This window comes from Heteronotia binoei, chromosome 2 (assembly GCF_032191835.1).
Source record: "Heteronotia binoei isolate CCM8104 ecotype False Entrance Well chromosome 2, APGP_CSIRO_Hbin_v1, whole genome shotgun sequence".
Taxonomy (NCBI): domain Eukaryota; kingdom Metazoa; phylum Chordata; class Lepidosauria; order Squamata; family Gekkonidae; genus Heteronotia; species Heteronotia binoei.
This window is the reverse complement of record NC_083224.1, coordinates 134,411,240-134,429,604: the sequence shown is the minus strand read 5'-3', so window position 1 is coordinate 134,429,604 and position 18,365 is coordinate 134,411,240. Positions and strand designations below refer to the sequence as shown.

At 41.0% G+C, this 18,365-nt stretch overlaps 1 protein-coding gene across 1 annotated transcript in view; it reads right to left on the bottom strand.

Annotated features, from left to right (window-relative positions):
• MIGA1 (mitoguardin 1) overlaps positions 1 to 18,365 on the bottom strand; it is a 56,763-nt gene that overhangs the window by 13,085 nt on the left and 25,313 nt on the right. The window contains exons 8-11 of the mRNA XM_060232056.1: positions 11,707 to 11,807; positions 3,604 to 3,722; positions 3,396 to 3,468; positions 1,392 to 1,478 (exon numbers count right to left, since the gene is read on the bottom strand). Coding sequence (XP_060088039.1) covers positions 1,392 to 1,478; positions 3,396 to 3,468; positions 3,604 to 3,722; positions 11,707 to 11,807 — 380 coding nt within the window. The remainder of the gene's footprint in view (positions 1 to 1,391; positions 1,479 to 3,395; positions 3,469 to 3,603; positions 3,723 to 11,706; positions 11,808 to 18,365) is intronic.

Below are 18,365 nucleotides of genomic sequence, written 5' to 3'. Positions count from 1 at the left end.
AAATAATAGTTATCCTCCAAAGGTTTTTTTTTTTCAAAAATCAATTCCTTGTTTTGTAAATTTATTTGGGGTCTCTCAGGCAGGCCTAGGATAGCATACAAAAGGCTTCAGATGCCAGTAGAAGAAGGGGGTTTTAATCTCCCTAATCTGTACTAATTTACTTAGCCTTCCTGCTCTCCAATGTGAAACACTGGACTCCTGGGGGCTGCTGAGCAGGAAACACCTGCATGAGCACAACTAGAAATGGCCCACCTTTGTCTACTATGTAAGTGGGCAGTCTTGGGCTGTATCCACTGAAATAATCCTGGAACTAAGGCTGCTTGGCTGGCCTGCCAAATAGTTAACCCATTTACACACAAGAACTATTTGGAAGAATTCCAAGATTAAGATAGGGGAAAAGGTGTGTGTGTGTTTTTTTTAAGGGTATCCAGTGGTCTAATGTTTCTATCTCAGTTGACTGGACCAAGTGATAATTTCAAACCCTTCAATGCTCTGAGCACAGAATTTGGTCAGTCAGCCATGAGGCATTTGCAGCTTCCACTCCACCACCCATTTCCTCTGCTCCAATCCTCATAAAACTCTCCCCAGATATACAATCACTATATACAATTTTTAAAGAAACCAAACAAAACAGTCTAGACTCTACTCATTCCCCGTGGAAAGTGGCCCAACCCACTAGTCCCAATGGCAAAATAAACTTAAATCCATTAAATCTGCTATCCTGGATTTGCATCTAATTTCTTATCAGAATCACTAAAAATTATATACTAAATAATAAATGATGCATTTTATGTTGTTAAAGCGGTAAAATGCACTTACTGAATTGAAAATATATTTCAATTTTCCTCAAAATTTCAGGGGACCCACCATATTTTTTCCAATGGTGTCCACATTTCTGTAAATTTTACATCTCTAGTTTTAACTAAAAAGAGCCCGTGGCGCAGTGGTAAAGCTGCAGTACTGCAGTCCGAGCTCTCTGCTCACGTCTTGAGTTTGATCCCAGTGGAAGCTGAGTTCAGGTAGCCAGCTCAAGGTTGACTCAGCCTTCCATCCTTCCGAGGTCAGTAAAATGAGTACCCAGCTTGCTGGGGGGGGGGGGGGGGTATAGATGACTGGGGAAGGCAATCGCAAACCACCCGATAAAAAGTCTGCCATGAAAACGTTCTGATGTGCTATCACTCCAGAGTCACAAATGACTAGTGCTTGCATAGGGGACTACCTTTACCTTTTAAAAATGTTTTAAACTAGCTTTCAGCCTTACTTACTGGTTTATCTGCAAAATAGTGCTGTATGTTTCCTGCCACTTGGGATTCTTATGAGCACTGCTAGAATAGTAAAACACTTTGCATATTAAACATCCCAGACAAAGGCTGATAAGAAAACAGGTTTACCTTTCTTGCTCTCACAATTAAAGCAGATAGAATTTTTCTTCCACTTTCCACAAGAAATAATCTATTGGCAGTATCTGAGAGAATTATCTGGAAAGAATCACCAGATGTTATAAAGCTAGAAATGTGTACAACTAAAGTAATGTTTTATTATTGTGTATTACATATTAAGAATGCAAATAGAGCAAGATCACTCATTAAAGGCAAATATCCTGAGTGCCTTGTTTGTTCAAGAAAAATGTAGGCATGTATGCTGATGGCAGTTACAAATCTTAATAGACAAGCTTATACTAACATACAACGTGGAAAAAAAAATCTGAGGAAGACGATATGATGAAATCTAAGTAGGATTTATACTGATGGGCCCAGATGTGAATATGCTATGTACAATTGTCTTAGAAACACATTTCTCTTATTTTGCAAAGTAGACAATGGGGCCTTACAAATTTGATATAATTGCCAATTGTTATAAAGCCACTGTATTCTGAAGGTAGGTGTCCACTAAACCAAGTTGCTAAGGACAAGTTCAACAGCCTTAGACAACAAAGATCTCTGCACAAGTAGAACTGCACAAGTCTCTTTTGCTATTTGAATCTACTCCTAAGTTCATATATGTACATATGTACATACGAAGTTGCCTTATACTGAATTAGACCCTCGGTCAATCAAAGCCAGGATTGTCTACTCAGACTGGCAGCGGTTCCCCAGGGTCTCAAGCTGAGGTTTTTCATGCCTATTTGCCTGGACCATTTTTAGTTGGAGATGCTGGGGATTGAACCTGGGACCTTCTGCTTACAAAGCAGATGCTCTATCACTGAGCCACCTTTAACACAACACAAAAATTTTTACCTGCACTTTCCCTGAACTCTGTGTGTACTTAAGATTTTAGGGGAAGACTGTAGATCTCCCATACCACACTGGGCTTTGGAGCAGGTAAAAGCAGTCCCTTGTGATGCATCTGCTCCTCAGTGTGAAACTGGAGAATTCAGAGAGAAGAGAGCAATGTGCTGTCCATGGTAGGGAGAATTTCTTTGGCAACTTGAACTGCCATTCCTAACAAATGTTAGATTTGTGAATAACAATGTCTAAAAGTATAGAGCAACATGAAACAAACCTTTCTCCAAGTCCTTTGCGTATACTGTATAGGACACTGGAAGAGAGGAGTTGGTAGCAATGTGGTGCTTCTAAAGTTTGGAGGGCTCATATTTAAGCCCACAGCTTCAGCTAAGCATTAGCCACCCATGTAATAGGTTCACCACTAACCCACCCTTCCTAATGGGTCTTCATTCTCCTAAGCAGAGGAGCAAATTGGCAGCAGAGGGTTGGACAACAGTGGATGCCTTGTTGAGCTCATCCTTTAAATGTAGACACTACTAAACATGTTTAGAAATATCTATTAACGTAAGAAGAGTACCCTGCTGGATCAGATCAGTGGTCCATCTAGTCTAGCATTATGTCTTACACAGTGGCCAACCAGTTACTCTGGAGAGCCAGCAACAGGATATAGAAGCAGAGGCCTTCTTGTGATGTTGAATCCTTGCACTGGTATTCAGAGGGTTGGAGGTTTATTTCTTCTAAAATAGCTTATTTCTTTGGAGATGTATCAGAGGATCAGAGTACTTTTTCCAGTACCACTTGGTCATTCAGAGGAAGCATTCAAATGATAATCTGCATGCATCCCAAAAGCAATAAATACTCCTCAGCTGCTACTGTATGCTCCAGGATCCCTTGTAGATACTAAAATTCAAACCTCAGATCATAGCCTGACATACAAAACAATCCTACAGGTAACCTCTTGGATTGTTTGTTTCTTCACCGTCCTACATAAAAATGTTGCTATTCCTGAAGAAACTACGTGTTTCCACAACTGGACTACTTCTCAAATGCATTTGGCAACAGTTCATGTGAGTGATGTTGAACCTCACTCCTAGTTCTCACTTTATGTGTACAGGGGTAAGGGGTCAAGTGACATAAAAAACATAATACCCTCTGACAACTAAGCTTTACCTGAAAAGCTTGTCGGATACAATGGAGTTTAGCAAGAAAATCACTGTCCCCCAGACACTCCAACATTTCAGTCCTATGCACAATGGAATAAAGGTCTGAATAAGCAGCAGTCTTACACTTTAGAATGAGCAAGTCTAGAAATTGTTGTTCAAAGGCTATGTTTCAGAAATGGAATAATTAGTATAATAAAAATCACAATACGTAGTACCTTAACACTCGAGAATAGATCTTGCCCTCTTCTGCAAGCTGCATTGCTTCTTCATACAATGGGCAATGGCAAAGAGAATCCAGATGGTAGCTGTTTCGGCTTTCTTTGTGTTCTGCAAGCTAGAACAGTGTGTTCAAGGTTTATTAGCTAACTAGGAGTAAAGGCCCATCGTGAAGAAAAATACAACCGGTTCTAGAAGGAGACTCTGGGTGAGTGCCCCCCCTTGCTGTCTTCCCACCCACCAAAGTGAAGGCATTAACTCCCCCCCACACACGCACACCTCAAGGGGAGCTGATCTCTGCCATCTGGAGAACAGCTGTAATTCTGAGTGATCTCCAGTCCTCACCTGGAGATTGGCAAGACTGGTTCCCCAGGAAGAAATCAGATTATACCTGCCTGAGGTCCCACCCCTCCTCAAACCCCACCCTCTCGAGGCTCCACACCTTAAATCTCCAAGAATTTCCTAACCTGCAGTTGGCAACCAGAATTTCCTAGCCTGGAGTTGGCAACCCTGCAGCCTGTACATAGGAAAAGGACAGTCTTTCTTCACAATGTGGGGGGGAACCAAAGCAGCTTGCATCATTCTCCTCATTCCTCTTTCCCCCCCTTGATCTGAACAACAACCATGTGAGGCTTCCCTATCTCCTTCTCAGGCAACCTATCTCCTTTTCAAGCGAGGCTGAGGGGAGGAGGGAGAGAGACAGTGACAGGAAAGACAGTAAAAGTGGGACAGCCATGCCTTCTGAGGAAATGAATATTTCAGTAGCCTTTGGAGGGTGCATGTGTGGGATGCTGTCTGTGTAGGCCGTTGATAGGGTGGCAGAGGTCTGTTGCCACTGCTGGCCACGATGCCTTTCATGAGGCCACAGCAGAGTGGCAGACCTTTCTGAGGCCAGCTGACAGACAGAGAGAAGCATCGGAGATGTGTAAGACTGTTTTGACGGTTTGTTCAACATTCCTGGGCTTGCAGTAGGCGGGAGGAGGGGAGTCAGCCAATGGGAGGCCGGAGACAGTGACAGATGGTTCATTAGCTAACAGTTGATATGAGGAAGCTGAGGAAGCTGGGATTTGCCATCACGCCATGGGTTTTATTACTAAAAGATTTCCTTCAAGACTATTATCAAGTGTGATAAGCAAGCAGTGGTATGGCATTGCTCTAAAATACATCTTCTTTTCAAGTTATCAAGCCCATGGATTACTATCCTTTCTTGCTGATCCACGTGGGAATGAATGATACTGCCCATCATAGCCTTGAATGTATTAGAAAAGACTATGTGGTTCTGGGTCAGAAGGTGAAGGAGCTGGGTGCACAGGTTGTGTTCTCGTCAGTGCTTTCTGTTGAAGGCTATGGCTTAGGACGAGAAAGAAAAATACTTCAAATAAATGACTGGCTACTTCGATTGTGTCATCAGGAAAGTTTCGGATTTCTGGACTATGGCTTACGCTTTCAAGATGGTGGTCTTCTATCGGGAGATGATTTGCACCTTACGGTGGTAGGAAAAAGGGTGTTTGGTAACAGCCTTACTAACCTAAAAAGGAGGGCTTTAAACTAAATTGTATGGGGGACTGAGGCAATAATTCAAAGCCTCATATGATGCCAGAAACTGGGGATAAGAACATTAAAGATTTGCAAAGAGTGGCGCATACACTAAGTAATGTTAACTTGCAGGCTTGTATGGAAACTAAACCGTTGGGATGCATAAAATGTGGATTCTGATGTCGCTACACTAATGCACAGGGTATGGGAAACAAACAGGAGGAACTGGAAGTCCTAATAAAGGAAGGAGACTATGACATAATAGGCCTTACTGAAACTTGGTGGGATGACACTCACAACTGGAATATTAGGATTCAAGGGTACAACGTATTTAAACGGGACAGGCAAATGAAAAAGGGCGGAGGCATAGCAGTATATGTGAAGGAGGTATATATTTGTGAGAAAATATGTGAATCTGAGCAAGGCAGCTCAGTTGAGAGTCTCTGGGTAAAAATAAAAGGAGTAAGAAATAACAGTGATATTACTCTGGGGGTCTGCTATAGACCACCAAGTCAGGCAGAGGACTTGGATGAAATACTTCTACAGCACACTGCAAAGTTCTCCAAGAGAAGGGATTATGGGAGATTTCAATTACCCGGACATTGGTTGGAAGTCCAACTCTGCTAAAAATGAAAAATCAAATAGATTCCTGACTTGTCTTGCTGACAACTTCCTTTTCCAGAAAGTGAAGAAGGAAACAGGGGGATCTGCTATCTTGGATTTGATTCTCACCAACAAGGAAAAATTGATTGAAGAAGTGGAAATACTGGGCACCCTGGGCAGTAGTGACCATGTGATTTTGGAATTTACAGTCTTAGGGAAGGGAAAAGCTATACGTAGTCAAACTTATAGGTTGGACTTCAGAAAGGCAAACTTTGATAAACTTAGAACTATGCTGGGTAAAATCCCATGGTCAGAAATACTTAGGAGGAAGGGGGTTCAGGAGGGTGGGAATTTCTTAAAAGCGAAATACTGAAAGAGCAATCACAGATGATTCCTATGAGAAGAAAAAATGGGAAAAGCCTAAAGAAGCTGAAGTGACTCCATAAACAGCTCTCTAAAGACTTGAGAAATAAAAAATCTCCTTTAGGAATTGAAAGGAGGGCCTTATAACCAAGGATGAATATAAACAGATCACCAGTGCTTGTAGAGAAAAAGTTATGAAAGCTAAAGCTCAGTATGAGCTTAGGCTGGCCAAAGATGCTAAAAACAACAAAAAAGGGTTATTTTCTTATGTTCAGAGTAAGAAAAAGAGCAAAGATATGGTAGGCCCATTGTGAGGGCAAGAAAGTGAAATTGTAACATGTAATGAAGAGAGGGCAGAACTGCTCAATGCCTACTTTTCCTCAGTCTTCTCTTCTGAGGGAAATGTTGCTCAACATGGCAAAAACAGAACATATAAGGAAGGTATGAAGTTCCAACCTAGGATCAGCATAGGGGTAGTACATAAACACCTAGTTTCTTTAAATGAAACTAAGTCCTCAGGGCCAGATGAACTTTATCCAAGCGTTCTAAAAGAGCTTGCGGATGTAATTTCTGAGCCTCTGGCTATTGTTTTTGAGAATTCTTGGAGAACAGGAGAGGTGCCGGAAGATTGGAGGTGGGCAAATGTTGTCCCCATCTTCAAGAAGGGGAAAAAAGATGATCCGGGTAACTACCGACCCATCAGCTTGATGTCTATACCTGAAAAAGTTTTAGAACAAATCATCAAAGATCGGTCCTGGAACATTTAGAAAGAATGGATGTGATTACTAAGAGCCAGGATGGTTTTCTCAAGAACAAGTCATGTCAGACTAACCTGATCTCTTTTTTTTGAGAAGTGACTACCTTGCTGCATCAGGGGAATGCTGTAGACATTGTTTATCTTGATTTCAGTAAGGCTTTTGATAAGGTTCCACATACTATCCTTGTTGACAAGTTGGTAAAATGTGGTTTGGATCCTGTTACCGTTAGTTGGATCTGTAACTGGTTGACGGATCGCACCCAAAGAGTGCTTGTGAATAGTTCCTCATCCTCTTGGAGCGGAGTGACAAGTGGAGTGCCTCAAGGATCTGTCCTGGGACCTGTTTTGTCCAACATCTTCATAAATTATTTGGATGAAGGAATAGAGGGAATGCTTATTAAATTTGCAGATTATACTAAATTGGGAGGGATTGCAAACACAGAAGACACAAACAGGATACAGGATGACCCTGACAGGCTGGAAAATTGGGTTAAAATCAATAAAATGAATTTTAACAGGGATAAATGTAAAGTTCTGTATTTAAGTAGGAAAAATCCAATGCATGATTATAGGATGGGGAAGACTTGTCTTAGCAGTAGTATATGCGAAAAGGATCTAGGGATCTTAGTGATCATATGCTGAACATGAGTCAACAGTGTGATGCGGTGGCTAAAAAGGCAAATGCAATTTTGGGCTGTATCAACAGAAGTATAGTGTCCAAATCACGTGATGTGATTGTCTCGCTTTACTCTGCTCTGGTAAGACCTCACCTGGAGTATTGTGTTCAGTTTTGAGCACCACATTTTAAGGAGGATATAGACAAGCTGGAACAGGTCCAGAGGAGGGCGACGAAGATGGTGAGGGGTCTGGAGATCAAGACCTATGAGGGAAGGTTGAAGGAGCTGGGGATGTTTAGCCTGGAGAGGAGGCAGCTGAGAGGTGATATGATCACCATCTTCAAGTACTTGAAGGGCTGTCATATAAAGGATGGTGTGGAATTGTTTTCTGTGGCCCCGGAAGGTAGGACCAGAACCAGTGGGCTGAAATTAAATCAAAAGAGTTTCTGGCTCAACATTAGGAAGAACTTCCTGACCTTAGAGCGATTCCTCCATGGAACAGGCTTCCTCGGGAGGTGGTGGGCTCTCCTTCCTTAGAGGTTTTTAAACAGAGGCTAGGTGGCCATCTGACAGCAATGAAGATCCTGTGAATTTAGGGGGAGGTGTTTGTGAGTTTCCTGCATTGTGCAGGGGTTGGACAAGATGACCCTAGAGGTCCCTTCCAATTCTATGATTCTATGAAGTTCGTTTAAGCTATGCAATCAAGAAAAAATGTAAGAAAAACTATAGTATATACAGAATATTATTCTATTAATGCTTTGATGGAAAACTTAGAATTCAACAGACAGAAAAGTAGGATAAAGGTTTGTCACTAAATCATAGCCCAAAGAAGTGGAAATATATCAGCCAGCACTCGTGTAATCCAATATTACAGGGTAGGAGATGGGGAGACTGCATTATAAAGCTGCTGATTAAATACTAACCTGTTTAGTATTTTATTTTGCATAACTACATTAACATGTCCTTAATCCATCACCTGCTTACAATTTAAAAAATTAAGATGCTACACAGAACATGAGAGAAACTGAGTAATAATAGAATCTTAAAAGAGTCTTCATTAACTGTTGCATCACATGAACAGTTTGCAACAACAGCTGAGCTACAATGAACATATAACTGCTTTTTCAGTGTCTTTAGAATAAAAGCATTTGAGAACTCCACCCCCTCCTCCAATAAAAATAGTCTTGTTCTTCAAAGAAACTAGAAATAGGTTCCTTGGCCTCCAAGAGGTAACTGACCTGCTCTCTTTTGGAGCTATCTGCCTAAATGTGCAAAGTAATGTGTGCCTGGGTTAAGTAGTGCAACAAATGGGAAAGCATACCATTATGTCTGTTGTAGGGAAACATGGGTTCTGCCTTCTGCCACTAAATGTGTATCTTCAGTCATTTATGTCATTGATCAGGCTGAGATGTATACAGTATACACTCAAAAATCATCTGCCTACCCAAGATTTCTATTACAAAGTACGTTGTCCTCCTAGATCTGTTTACTTGGGTGAAATCTGACAAATTTCTGCAAAGCAGAAAGGGTCTTACTTTTGCCCAAGGAACAAGAAATATCTTCTACCACATCCCTCACCAGCAAATAAATCCAGGGTTTACCATTACTATTCTATGTGGCATCTCACAAAACTATACCAGATTTAACAGTGCTCCATTTAGTTAGTTAGGGACCACAAATTTCAGTGGGATCTCCAAAAACTGTATTATGACTCTGAAAGCTAATTTATTTAAGGCAACACCACCAACATCATTAAATTCACCACAAAGTGGGGAATGTGTGAATTATGAAAACTGTCATAATTTCTCATTCAGTCTCTACTTCAGACACTGAATGATTATATGGAAAACACTTGAATGTAGTGCTGCATATGAGAGTTTTCTAACACAGAGACACTACATACATGAATAGACTTGTATATGTACATCCAATTTCCATGATGGATGTTGACTAGCTCGTGGGAACTGTGAAGGCCACAACTTGTGCTCTGGATTCTTGCCCATCTTGGCTTCTAAAATCATGTAAAGACCACATCAACTAATCCTTAGCATCTTCTATAAATCAGTTACTAATCCAGACATCTTCCCTTGACCACTCAAAAGAGGCCATTATATATCCACTACTTAAGAAAATCCCATACCTACAGAAAAATGATGTAGCCAATTATTGCCTTCTTTCTAATCTGCCCTTCTTACTGGAAGTGATTGAGAGAGCAGGAGCAGACCAACTCCAGGTCTTCAGGGATAACTCATCTGCTCTAGACACTTTCAGTCCAGTTTCAGACTGGGCTATGGGATGGAGCTGGCTCTGCTGGCTTTAGTTGATGACCTCTGTCAAAACACAGACAAAGGTCAGGTGATATGATAGAGCAGGGCTGGCCAACAGTAGCTCTCTAGATGTTTTTTTGCCTACAACTTCCATCAGCCCCAGCCAGCATGGCCAATGGCTGGGGCTGATGGGAATTGTAGGCAAAAAACATCTGGAGAGCTATTGTTGGCCATCCCTGCGGTAGTGGTTCAATTCACTGTTTGGCTGCTCTGGTTACATGGCTAAAAATGAACAAATTGAAATCAAATCATAGAGGTAATATTGGTTGGGAAGGCAAAGTTCTTGAAGGGCATTATGTTCCCCACTTTCAATGAGGTTCAGCTGACTCAGTTAAGAACCTTGGGGTTATACTGGACCCAATATTATTGTTGGAGAAGCAAGTTTATGCAGTTGCAAAAAAGACTTTCCCCACAACTCAGCATAGCTCAAAATATGGTTCTTTACCATAGCTCAAAACATGGTGACTAATGGTTCTTTACCTTGGAACAGCTGATTTATTTATTTATTTCTGTGAATTTATATTCCGCCGTTTCCCATAATGCGCTCAGGGCGGATTCCAACATGTCAAACAATTAAAACCAACAATTACACTACAACAATCAATAAACAAACAGTAAAACAATCAAACAATTAGAACATATTAAGAATAAGGACATGGATTAAAGAATTAGAACATGGATCTGGCCACATGGATCCATGCCATGGTGACACTGAGGCCAGAATACTACAATGGTCTCCCCTCAAAATTCAATTTGGAAATTCCATTTGGTGCAGAATGCTGCAGCTCAGCTATTGTGAGAAGTAAGATGGAGCATGCATATTACTCATATTCTGCTGTCACTTCATTGGCTGTCCATCATTTAACAGACTCAACATCCAGGGATGGAATTCTAGCAGGAGCTCCTTTGCATATTAGGCCACACACACCTGACGTAGCCAACCCTCCAAGAGCTTACAAGGCTCTTTTTTGTAAGCTCTTGGAGGATTGGCTATATCAGGGGTGTGTGGTCCAATATGCAAAGGAGCTTCTGCTAGAATTCCACCCCTGTCAACATCCATGATGGAAACTGAGTGAACACATACTAAGTCTTTCCATGTATGTAATGTCTGTGTGTCAGAGAAATCTCACATGCAATACTACATCTAAAATGTTATGGTTCACTGTGTCAAAGGCAGCAGATAAATCCAGTAGGAGCAACAAGGAGCCCTGACCTCTATGTTTAAACATGGCCTTGGAATCTCATATCTGTGAGACTACCTCTCCCCTAAACTCCACAATGACAGCTTCATTCATCTCAGAAGAGCCTTTTACAGGTGCCAACTTGCAAATGAGCAAAATCAAGCACTGTCCATATATGTGTCTTGTCTTCTCCACTGTGGCCTCTACCTTATAAAATTGTCTCTCTAAGGAAGTCAGGAAGGTTCCCACTCTTCCAGCTTTTTGCAAACTATGCAAAACTGAATGATTCAAGAGGGCTTTTCTACACAGGAAATAGGGTAACACTGTACAAAATAATACACAAAGTTACTTGGACAATATCTATTAATGTTAATATCTTTGCTTTGCTTCAGTTCTGTTTTTTAGATTTCTGGTTGGTTCTACATGCCAAATCCTATTTCATTGTTTACTGAATGTCCCATCCTGTTGATTGTATTGACTCACTCTTTGTAACCTGTCTTGGATCACATTGAGAGAGGAAGACTATAAATAATAAATATGTTACAAATCCACTACCAAACCACTTACTCTGTAAACTTGCCTGCATTTTTCTAATACCCTGTTGTATAAGAAGTTATTACTGCCCAGTAGAGACCACTGAATGAAAAAAAATTCTAGTCCTGACTCCTGAAAGGTCTGGTGACTATGCAATAAAATAGTAAGTGCTGCTTCATCATACCTCTGCAGCTGAAACAAATGAATCTGTGGAGGCAATGCTTAATGTATCCCGCAGACTGAATTCATCTGTATTATCCTTCACAGTAATATCTGTGTCTTTATCTGAAAAGGGAGAGAAAAGTTCATTATAACATCTTTTGTATACGCTACATAATCCCAGTTAATGGTGACTAATGAGTTATATTTATACCCCATTTTTCTCCTCAATGAAGACCAGAGCGATGTTATCCTAACAACCCTGTGAAGTAGGTTAGTCAGAGGGGGAGAGAGAGAGACTAGCATACAGCAGAGTGGTGATTTGAAGCTGGGGTTCCCAGCTCCTAGCCCAGCACTCTAACCACTCCACCATACTGAGTCCTTCCTTCCAGACTGCTCATGACACAGAAGTGAAGAGAACAACAAGAATGTATCAGGAGATAAAAATAGAAACCAGAACAAATTAACACAAATAAATGCCCAAAGGTTTGGGGAAACGTAACCATATTACATAATATTACATCAGTGCCTACATCACAAAAATGACACTCACCGTAAAATGTAATCACTAATGCATTTAACTATATCTATTTTTTTATTTAAAACATTAGCCGCCTTTCTTCCTTGTGGAACTCAAGGCAGCTATTATGCTTTCTGTCACCTTCCTTCCTCTCCTTGAAGAGAACAGAAACCTAAAATCACCCGTGGATCCCTGAAGTAAGCCTGTCATCAGTGTTCTGAGGTAACAGAATTGTTGCTGGCATGGCATCTACTCATGACAAGGTATTCTGTTACTTTTTGAAGTTTAACTGGATTCTCATTTTACTTTGTAAATGTGTTTGACTACAAGAATTCAGCAATTTAATTAAGTCACTGGTGCTCAGCAGCTTTGAGGCCTGCCATATGTACATCTAATCTGAATCAGGGTGGTGCAAGTAAACTCTGGTCTACTGAGGACAAGAGTCAGAGCCTGAAGTGATTAAAGGAGCTACAGCTAATTCAATTGTAGTAGCTGGAGGCAGTCTCTAGATCGCCCCATCTTCAGATTCCCCCCATCTATTTGCTACCTTTCCATGTTCTTCCCTCTCTCCCTTCCCACCTGTCTTTCTCTTTCTCCCTTCCCTTCCCCTCTAAAGCTAAATGTGTTCTCCAAGTTTTCTATGGCCCCTGAAGGTAGAATTCATGAAGGCGCTAGAAACTAGCTAACTAAACTTATGGCAAGGTTTTGGCACAATTCAAATAAGAGACCCATTCAAAAAGTGGAAAAGGTGAGACTAACATTTTAATGTATCTGACTATAAACTCGAGTTTACAAAGCAACTTTTCTCCAAACTCTCAGTAACAAGTGCTATGCAGAAAACTATTCATTAAAGAATAATTTAATACCCTTCTACACACACGCACACACACTATATATATATAAATGAAACAAATGTTTAGGACAACTTTAGATAAGAGACACCAGCACAATGAAAGCCCTAGGAATGCACAGCTGCTTGATCCACATGGCTGCTCTTGGCAGCCAGTCCCAGATTCTCATGAAGTTCCGGGCCTTACAGCATAAAATGTTACTTTATATGCTTCCAGCATACATATTTTAGAAGCCATAGTTCTTTACCTCCTTCTACCCAGGTGGTAAATTTTCTAAAGCAGAATCATTAGAGAGAAGTCTATTTGAGACAACTGTAAAACAATAATAAAACTCAATTATTTCCATTTCAACAGGGAGAGAGTGATGGGCATATCTTTAACATATATCTAACCGCTAAATAAATTTCAGCAATTATTGAAAAACAGAACAGTTTACAAAAGTAAACTCTAGCATATGAAACTACAGGAGCAAATGTTAAAGTGTGTGTGTATTTTTTCTCCCCAAGTACTATTGCCCACTAACAGCTGACTGTTTATTAATACAAGTAGTAAACTGGATTTTTCAAATAATTAATGTTTCTGAGGACTAAACATTTTTTATCCTGGCAGGCATCCCTGAAGAGATAACCAATGAATCGGTGAAAACAAACAAGACCAAGATTGTGTTCCAGCAACTGTTGTAAAATTAGTCAAGTAGCTATAACAAATGTAGTCATAGAACAAAGCAGGAGTCAAGTCGCACCTTTAAGACCAACGAAGCTGTAACCTTAAAGGTGCAACTTCTTTGTTCTACTGCTTCAGACCAACACAGCTGCCCACCTGGATCTATCTACAAAAGTAGCCAAGGTATCATTACCAGAAGTATCAATAGAATACTTAGTATTCCAAGGGCTCCCTTGATTTTATTTCCATTTAAAGTACACCTTATTTCACTGACCTCAATTCAGTATTTCTTTAATTTACAAATTTTGGGTCATGGATCCAGCACATTTATCGGGACAACTCTCCTCTATAATTTCCTTTATGATGGGCAGAGATATTACAAAAGATCATACTCAACACACTGTCATTCTGACACATAACACATGAATATTCTCAGGAAATATGTTTATTTAAAGAAGCCCTTCTGCTAATTGCACACCATTCAAGGTTAGCATCACCTTCTACAGAAAGTCACCTTTAAAACATTTGAACAAACAGTTCTATCTTCTCATCATAATCTTTACTGCAATCAAAACAGCTGGACTGATCACTGTTTCCAACCCACCTGTTCCCAATAGCCAGCCCACTCTTTGGCACAGCATCCGACTGGGCACTGTGCCATGCCATTCCCAGTTCTCTCCAGACTATGCTGGAAGCTCATGTCGTCCGCTGTCTGCCACCTCCTGAACCAAAGTGAAGTGCTGAATTCACTAGGAAAAATGGAGAGGGAATCCACCATCTTTCTATGTTCTTGTACATTGTGGCTCCACTGTTTGTGCCCCAATGTGCAGAATGGCTCAATGTCCATGTTTCTGAAAACAAACTAAAATCCACACAGCAAAGAAGGAAGAGTTTTTAATAAGTACCACCAACTTTGTAGCACTGATTCAATAAGGATCAGTAACAACAATTTCAATTTCTTTTTTTTTAACATAAATCATAGTCTACTTGCTGAAACCTGAAGAAGGGAATACAATGAAAGGGGAAAATAAAGGCCTAATAATTTGCATTTTCTTTCCCTATAAATAAAAGTGATAAGAGGCAGTAGAACAAGTAAATTCCATATGGCTGATTCATAGAAACATGACACTTCATGACAAAAATAGGGAGGCGTGGGAACACTTGTTTTATTTTGCTTTGCTTCTTCTAAACACCCACCTGAAGACTAGGGAGCAAGAATACAAACCTGCATAGCATTTGATTGTAACACACCATCAACATTTGTTCTGTTTGTTCGTGACTGACACTAAGGCAGCTTGATACCAGGCTCATCTGTTCTCCTCATGCATGCAGCACATTTTAAAGTTTCTTGTTTTTGGAAGCTTTGAATCAAACTCCAATTTTTATGTGATGTCTGAATTCAGGTGCCTGATCAAACTGGAGTTTGTTTTCTCTCCACTAATCAAGAACAGAATCATTAGTTCGAAAGGACCTCCAGGGTCATCTAGTCCAATCCTCTGCACAACACAGGAAATTCACAAATACCTCTCCCCCACACTCCCAGTGACAGCTGCTCCACATCCAGAATATTTTAACCCATAGGAATCTTAGTTTGCAGGGAAGAAATGGACTCCAATTAGATTATGTACCTGTGTACAGGTATCATGGTAAATTAGAATATGAGTCAAAGCTTCAGAAACTCTGTTCCACATGAACAGAGAAAGGTTTGTTGCAACCTCTGAATGAAGTCTGGATTTCTTCCAACATTTATGCATGGAAAATCCTAGATGGTTTTTTTTGAATGTGTGTGAAACTGTCATGCTACAGCAGAGTTTTTATGCTATCTTTGCTAACTGCAATTTCATCTTGGTTATTACATGGTCAATATAGCAATGGGCCTTATTCGGATAGGCCGTGCTTTTGTGCATTGGGGAGGACAGACACATTTTTTTGTTGTTCAGTCGCACAGTCGAGTCAGTCTCTTTGCAACCCCATGGCCAAAGTTACGCCAGGCCCTCCTGTCTTCTACCATCCTCCGAAGTCTGCTCAAATTCGTGTTTGTTACATTAGTAACACTGTCCAGCAATCTCATCTTTTGCCGTCCCCTTCTTTTGCCTTCTGTCTTTCCTAGCATCAGGATCTTCTCCAGGGAGTACTCTCTTCTCATTTGGTGGCCAAAGTATTTGAGCTTCAGCTTCAGCATCTGACCTTCCAGTGAACAGTCTGGGTTGATTTCTGTTAGGACTGACTGATTTGATCTTTTTGCAGTCTAGAAATTAATTTCTTATTGTTCTCAAGGAGTAGATGCGCCTGTAGGCAACAAATTGACATTTTTCTGGGTGCGCCAGATCCTGGTGTAACCCTATCAGTTGCAAAAAAAAATTTTTTTCCCAGTATAATGATAGAAAATGATTGAGTGATTTTATGTCAAGGGATTTTATTGTGATTCATCTCATGGTCCTTAGGCACAAGAGCTGTATAATTAAAATCAAGAATGTGTGTGTGCATGCCCACACACACACAGGGCTCTTGGAGCAAATTCCCAAGTTCTTGCAGGGTAACTAGGGAGAAGAAACTTTCTGAAAATTCTGAATGCAAATAAAAATATACAAGGTGTCAATAAATCCAACAGCAGTGACACTCTGTAAAACTAGCTAACAGCATTAGAAACATGAGGTAGTTTTCTGAGAAGTCAACAAGAAGATAAGCAAGAATCGGAATTAATGAGAAGTGCTGCAATCTCATGATGCTTGTCATTAGTTCAAGGAACAGTAAGTATGCAATAAACGATCAGGAGTAGTCTTAGTGAGCATGGGCAAGAGGATGCCCTCCCCCACAGTTCTTTTACCCCCACCATTGCATACTTAATCACCTGTGAGTTGTTTGCTGCAATGGTGGTGGCCAGAAAGCAGTGTGAGGACAGCTGCTGCATGGGCTCTGGACAAAAAGAACAAGCACATGACACACTCAAGTGTACATGCTGCCTTTTCCCCATGGAGCTACAGCCTGTAGTGCCAGCTAGCTAGACAGTGAGGGAGACTGGCTGCTCAGGCAAAGGCACTCCCCTGCCATCAATGAGACAGGACCAGGACATAGAGGGATAATGGATGCTGCACAATGCTCATTCTGCCCCTCACCTCAGCTGCCTCACACCAGGAGCAGGGCAGCTGCAAGACAGTCAAGGCAGCACCTGTTCTCTGTCCCTCACTTCTCTGTTACTCTGGCTGTGGCATAAAAGGCAAGCAGCACAGCTATGCAGTGGTTGGAAGCCCCCATGAAGTCATGGCTACAGCAGAGAGGGCAGCTGCAGCCAAGACAACTGCATGGCAATCAGGGACTCCTGGTGCAGCACCCCCCACAGCATGGGGCTGGCAAATGGTGGGAGTCTGGGGGAGGGGCACAATGTCATTAAGTCATATCCAGAGAAAACCCAGAAGTGATGCCACTATGCTCTACGAATAGCCCAAAACTCTATGGAAGTGATGCAATGTCATTGTGCAAATGGCAACGTTTTAATTTATTTTTCTCCCTCCAGCCAACAGAACTGCCTATGTGGGGTCCAGGACAGCTGCCTCATTTCCTCCATAACTAAGACAGCCACTTGTACACAGCAAGTATAGTCACTAAATTTTCAGTATCCTGAAGAGCAGCAATGATCCCTGGTTTATAGCTTTTTATTGTGACTTCCTATGTTAACCTTGTTAATCTCTCCATCTTCCTTTATCACAAACTACTTTTAAAAACACAGGTGATCTTAAAGCCAACAGCAAAATCTGTGAAAGAAAGCAGACATGTGATAGAACAATCCTAAATGCAGTTAAACCCTTTTAAGTCCACTGAAGTCAATGCAGTGGATCCAACCATACTGCAAGCAGCCTTCCTCTAACCCAAGAAGCCTTCCATCAACCGAAGAGTCACTTAAGTTAAGGAAAGCTCCAGTTGGGGCAGGAGGAGAGAGCCACACAGGCATTCATGTTAAATCAACCTCAAATCCTTAGAAATTCAATTATTTATATCACAAATTATTCATAGAAAATACAGTGTATCACAAAGTGCAAAGAAAAACTACTCCCGAAACAACCAGTCCTATATTGAAGTCCAACAGTTTGTTCCTTGAGATTGGAGTCGGGAAGTAGTGTGCAATGCCGTGAAAACAGAGTCCAGTGCTCCAATTCTTCTCTGTTAAGCCAATATCTGGATGGAATGCAGCACGGCAGTAAAACGCAACAGGGATACGCTAAATACCCTGTTTCATGCGAGGCTTCAACGAGCTTTGGCAATGATTAAAACCATTCATATTGGAGACCAACGTTCCTACATTGGACGGCCAATTGTCTGTCGAATGTAGGAGCATTGGTCTCCAATATGAAGCCTCGTTGAAGCCTCACGGGAAACAGGGCATTTAGCGCATCCCTGTTGCGTCTTACTGCCTTGCTGCATTCCATCCAGATACTGGCTAACAGAGAAGAATTGGAGCATTAGACTCTGTTTTCATGGCATTGCACACTACTTCCCGACTCCAATCTCAAGGAACAAACTGTTGGACTTCAATATAGGACTGGTTGTTTCGGAAGTAGTTTTTCTTTGCACTTTGTGAGACACTATTTTCTATGAATAATTTGTTATATAAATAATTGAATTTCTAAGGATTTGAAGTTGATTTAATATGAA